The sequence below is a fragment of the Dysidea avara genome, chromosome 10 (assembly GCF_963678975.1).
Source record: "Dysidea avara chromosome 10, odDysAvar1.4, whole genome shotgun sequence".
NCBI classification, from domain to species: domain Eukaryota; kingdom Metazoa; phylum Porifera; class Demospongiae; order Dictyoceratida; family Dysideidae; genus Dysidea; species Dysidea avara.
The window spans coordinates 16,196,260-16,202,302 of record NC_089281.1 but is presented as its reverse complement, the minus strand read 5'-3'; the positions used below and the strand labels follow the sequence as shown (position 1 = coordinate 16,202,302).

General features: G+C 38.3%; 1 protein-coding gene across 1 annotated transcript; it reads right to left on the bottom strand.

Moving 5' to 3' along the window:
- Nucleotides 1-618: 618 nt before the first annotated feature.
- LOC136269156 (S-phase kinase-associated protein 1) lies at nt 619-5,726 on the bottom strand. Its single transcript, XM_066064638.1, has 6 exons — nt 5,555-5,726; nt 5,432-5,502; nt 4,445-4,588; nt 1,203-1,272; nt 837-907; nt 619-784 (listed from the first exon to the last, which is right to left on the bottom strand). The coding sequence occupies exons 1-6, from the start codon at nt 5,649-5,651 to the stop codon at nt 749-751; spliced, it is 489 nt and encodes a 162-aa protein (XP_065920710.1). The 5' UTR covers nt 5,652-5,726; the 3' UTR covers nt 619-748.
- Between the last annotated feature and the right edge of the window lie 317 nt (nt 5,727-6,043).

Genomic DNA, 6,043 nt, shown 5'->3' with positions numbered 1-6,043 from the left:
AGTACATGTTAAATTGAGTCACCAATACAACAAAGACCACCTTGTATAGTGTTGTCTAGTTGGTTATCCTACTAGACAAGGTCACTCACTATACAAGTTGGTCTTTGTAAAGAGGTGGCCAAGAGTTAACAAACCATAATAGCATGACATGTGACTGGTTGAGTACACACATACAGAATTCCAGGGCTCAGATCACTCAGTTACAATTCTAATTCCCTACATTCATTGTGTACATTGTTTTACTTGGTTGATTACTCATTCAAGGGAAAAATTCTGCTGAACTGGTCACACACACACTAAAATGTGAGCTGTACCCAACCAAGTAATATGGGGTCATGATGTCAATACAATGCATGACCTAACAAATTTATATGCTTGAGATTGATGTGTTATGGATTTGTACAAAGCTCGACTACAAGTTGCCTTGATCATCCAATGATGCATCAATCCAGCCATGGAAACTACTAGGTGGTCGTTAACTGACTACTTCATTAGAGTATTTTTGTAATTGCACATCACATGCACCTGTGCTATAAGCACTCACTATGAAATTTCCAAGAAGCTATGACAGCAGGAAGACAATTGGTAATGAGCATTAACAATAGTTTACTAAGAGTACAAGGTTACGATTGTTGGTGGCTTTGAAAAGTTTTAACATACCAGACATATCATTACACTTGGTAACTATATTATGTAATATGTAGTGACATGTACAATTTATAATGTCAGGATGTGTCCATAAATAAAATCACTTGTCTTCACACCATTCGTTCTCTTTACGTATCTACAAAACAATAAACATTATAATCCCGTCCATTCAAAACGACACATTATACCTGTTCTTCCTCTTCTGGGGTGAAGTCATTTTTGATATTAAATGTCTTTCTGATTTCCTCAGGAGTTTTACCTGCAGAGAAAAGTCCAACACTATAATGTGAATACCACAATGTATTGTAGTACTTTAACCAACAGATTCTTCCTAGAACAAATCACAACAAACACTCCCTCCACCATTTCCACAATACATGGCTGTATAGCTAAAGGGAAGTGGTAAAGGTTGGGTTTCAAATAACAGTGTTGATAATTGTGATACTTCATTCAATATGGGTTTACCCTATGACAAGGGGAACAAAGCTAACAAGAAAACAAAGCTCTTTTTTTTTGCTGAGAAAGTCATATGATAGTTGTGTGAGGACACTCACCTTTAATCATATTGGCTACAGTTTTACAGGTGACATCCAGTAGTCCTTTAATGTCCAAATAGTTTGCTGCCTGCAGTTGTAATAGTAAAGATAATAAAAAATATTTTTAAAAACAGTAACAAGTCGCACAGTACAAGAAAAACACAAGAGACCGTACTAATTGTTATAAACTCACACATCAGTGGTGAATATTTAGAATACACAAGTACTTTCAAGTTTGATAAGGGATCATAGAGAGGGTGCCTACATCTGCAGGTGTAGGCAACATCTTTCGCTGCATATCTACGATTTAACTTAAAATTCCTTGTACTTGTTTACTTTTTGTGCCATAATTACAACTGGTGAAAGTGTACACACCACACTGAAAGAAACAACGGCACCAGACATATTAATTTTGCGTTTCAACGCATAACCCAAGTATCAATCACCAAAAAGTGAAGTGGCCATTACACATTGTTTCAGCTATGTTCAGCAAAGAATGTCATGTCAAGTGCCCCAGTCACTACGAAAAATATGCACAATTTTGCTTAAACATGACAAGTACACAAAAATTTGGGGGTTTCAACTAGAGTAGGGACCATAGCACATTGATAACAAGTACTGAAACAAGCTGGAGTAGTTCACAATATTAAATCATAGTACAGCAATAAGAAGTGTTATATCCCTACTGTGTTCAAGATACCATAATGGAAACGCACAATAGGGATATAACACTTCACTGTGATTTAATACCATGCACTACTCCAGCTTGTTTCAGTACTTTTTATCGATGTGCTATGGTCCCTACTCTAGTCGAAAAATTTTTGAGTCCTTGTATGTTAACTTTTTTGTAAAGTAAAATTATTATGACTGGTGAACCCACGCATACCACATCAAAAGAAGGAAATGAGCTATCAATTATGGCCCGAAAAGTGAAGTATCCATTACACTTCATTGTCAACTATGTTCAACTTGTTACATAGCACTACAAATCAAGAACTGTCTGAAAAGCACCTCTGCAATCAAAGTGGTCACTATGAAAATATGGGTAATTTCTGTTGCAAGGGAAGCCATCACATGCTACCGCCAAATCGACATTTTTCACTGTCTGAATGGGACACAAAGGAGTACCTGGTAAGTCCTTGAAGAATGCACTGTACGTACTGCGGTATGCCAAGGCATCTGTCTGGTTGAAGTGATGTCAAACAGTGAAAAGATCAAGCCCGTAGCCTTAGCCGTTGTCAAGTTACGCTTGTCTGAAGGCATCAGTCAGTCAGTCAGTCACTAGAAAACACCGTTTAATAATTTATTGGTAAAAAAAAATTCGTTCAAAGTATTTTGGCTGATCTGAAAGCTTGTTTGGATCTAACCAATACTGCTTCATTGTAGTCAGGGAAAAGTGAGGCTGTTTTTTGAATGATGTTTTTCATGGACCACGCCCAAACCTTTGTGGTCCCTACTATAGTATGTTCACGTTGAGCTGAATCCTCAAAAACATTTAATAACTCATGGATGCATTTTACACGATCTTTATAAGTACGGTGTCCATTACAGCCCTTTCTCGAACTTGTAATGGAGCCAAACTGTACATGTCCGTTGTTGACACCTTTGCTGTTACCAATAATCATCTGGTTGGCTGAAATGTTAACTCTGTTGAGAAAAAATCCAGTTTTAATTTTTAGCTGTTTTTCAGGATTCAGCTCAACGTGAACATACTATATAGTCAGCATGGGGAGCAAATACATGCTACCACAAATCGACACATGCACTGAGAGCAAAAAGAATGAAGGACAAAAGTAAGTTAATGATGCATGCATTATATGCACTGTGGTTTGTCAAAAGTTACCTGTCAGGCTGAAGCAAGTGAACTATAAAAATTCAAGCACCAAAATTAATACTACCTCGATTTATATATAGTACTGAATGAACAGAGATTTAATATTTAATATTCCATGTATTTATTGATTATTATGCAATTACCTAATTAGCACTTCTCGTTGCTAAGGTAGTGTAACTTGAACAAGTCATTTTGTATAGCAAATAACACCCGGAATTATCTTTTTAACCCTTAAACCTGCACAGCCAAGAAAACTGGATCTAAACTTAATATGTGTAAATACTAGTGTCTTACACAGATTGCTGTAACTTTCAACGCATACATCTCAACTTATGCCATTCTACTTGTGAAGGATTAAAGTGATCCCTAGGGTTTTACCCTAATGCTAAAACTATAACTTTTTGGTAAGAAACATGCAAACCCTTTATATACCTTTATAAAATGATTCATAACTCGATGGTATCACCTTGTGACAAGTTATTGTTCACTGCAAAAAGCTGCTGTAGTTACAGTGTTCATTAAATTATTCATAGCCTAGTTAACAGACTTTTGATTAATGTGTAGTGTTAAGAGTTATAAGAGTTAAGTTACCCTGCCTAACATTGTCATGCATACCGTAAACATGCATTCTCCAAAGTGGGTTTAAGGGTTAATGGTTTTATACTTTGCCTATGGTGCTTACAAAAATTCTCATGAGTCTGTTCAATTCAGTTTCCATATGCTTACCTGCCTGTAGGCTTAACACTGGGTGCTTTTAACATAAGCTTGTTTAACGCATAAGTGCGGGTGTTTGACAGACATAGAAACAAATGTACATGCATATAATACATACAGAAAACAATTTCAGATCTGTAGCCTTAGCTGCTGTTGCGTTACACTTGTCTGGAGTTGTAAGTCAGCAAAAAATTCTAATGAATAATAAATTTTGAAAAGTTTTCAGCAACCTAATGGAAGCATTTCAGGTCATACTGAAAGCACTTTTGGGCTTATTTATACCTAACCAATACTGCCAAGGCACCATGAAAGGTATTGTAACCCGCAAGGGACTGTGACATGCCGCATGGGTAGAAGTCGTGGAGCCTGGAGTTCCACAACAAACCCCCAATGCTACTAAGCAAGACATGGACGGTTGGGCAACTGGTTGTCCAGTTAACACTAGGTCAAACAGTTAGGCAGATTGAAATAACACTAGTGAAGTCCATTGCTCAAGGAAAACAACCAAGAACAGCAACTGGGTATTACCAAATATCAAATGCAATCAATTACTAGGGTTGTGCTATAACAACTTGGCTGTAAACATGCTTACCTCACACAAATGCTAGTTCTAGCCTATAAAGGAAAAACAGAGCCTCGGCCTCAAAAATGTTAGCCAATGCGTAAAAAACATGTAGGTTCCTACAATACTCTGTTACAGAACATAACTCACAAGGATTAATTCAAATAATGTCCCCTGGTCTACTCTAAGGAACTCCTGGTCCCATGGTTCAATGTCATCAGTTCTTTTCTCCTTGTTCTCATCGTCTTCAGGTGGTGGAGGATCTTCCTTGTGATGTTCTGCCCATTCTAATACCTACACAAGGGAGCACACACAGTTTCAAATGATAGAACACCATACAATGAGCAGGGATGCCCAGCATGACCCAACAATGTATAGTTATTAATGTACTCAAACACCATCCACACATTTTCTTCACTGCCTGCTGTCTGAGGATAATCGTACTTCAACCCTCCATGGGAGGTATTCACTCACTTAGCTAAGGTACACTGAGTGACACACTTTTAATTTAATTTTGGAAACAGGACCCCCAGGCAGTGGATAGGCCACAAATAATAGCAAGGACTGAATATTGTCAACTGGTCTAGATAGAAATGTTCGTGCAAAGCAAGTTAGCTTGCTCTATTGCCTAATGGCAGAAATTAAACATTTAATTGGGATTGTATAAATAGAGGAATGGATTGGAATAAAGAATCTATTATGTTCCTTACATTGCAGCTGTTTACAATGACCAACAACTGCTTGCTCTCTTTATAACACTCCACAAAGTACCTCATATCAGATCACCAGAATTAGTGTACGATTAAATTGGCCAGCTAAGTAGTGTTACCAATTTTTTTGCACTCCCTTTAAACATCTTTCCCACAACAGAATAAATGAAGCTCATATATGGGCAGGAAAAAACAGGCAATGGGTTGGTGTACTTGCAGTGTCAGTACACAACACTTCATCTTTACATAAACACATTCAGAATGTCTTGATTTACAGCAAACAATGTGACAGTGCACTGTCTTGCAGCTGAATACTGTGCGATGACCTAACAGGATATACGTACAAGGGGGTGTTACAGCGATCAGGCGCTCGTTTTAGTCGTCCCAATCACACCATTGCGCTATTGCTACACTAGCCACAACAAACCTTCTTCATGATAACACTGTTAACATTGGGTAATGGTACTGGTTCATCGTCTTCGTCGTCCATTCCTAAGTCTGTGTAGAAAAATGTAAGTCATCCAGTGTGCTTTAAATAGAATAAACTGACCTTCTAACATAGTTTTAATAATAGCAGACATTTTAGCAATTTCTACATCAACTGTAAACAGTTCTCCGTCAGAACTTTGAAGTTTTATCTTTGGCATCTTGTAGTTTCGACTTCTTAAAAATGAACACGTACAACCGCCACGTTCCAACTAATCACGTGCACTACGCAGTGGGCGTAGTTAATTACAGTGACCGGTCATGTGGATCTCGTGCGTTAATCTATTTGTATCGGTCAGCATTGCTTACAGCGCTAAACCTAATATCGGTAAGTGTATTGCAGGCAGTTACAGCTGTACTGGTGGAAAGAATTCTGCGCATGCGTACGTGGTACGCTCAGAAACCATCAGCAGGGCCGTCCACAGGGGGGAGGGGGGGGGGGAAACTGGGGCATTTGCCCCGGGCCCCAGCCTGAAAGGGGCCCCAGGAGGGCCCTTGAATACCTGTTTAAAAGATCGATATACTCTAATAGAGCAGTCACAGTATTCTTCAG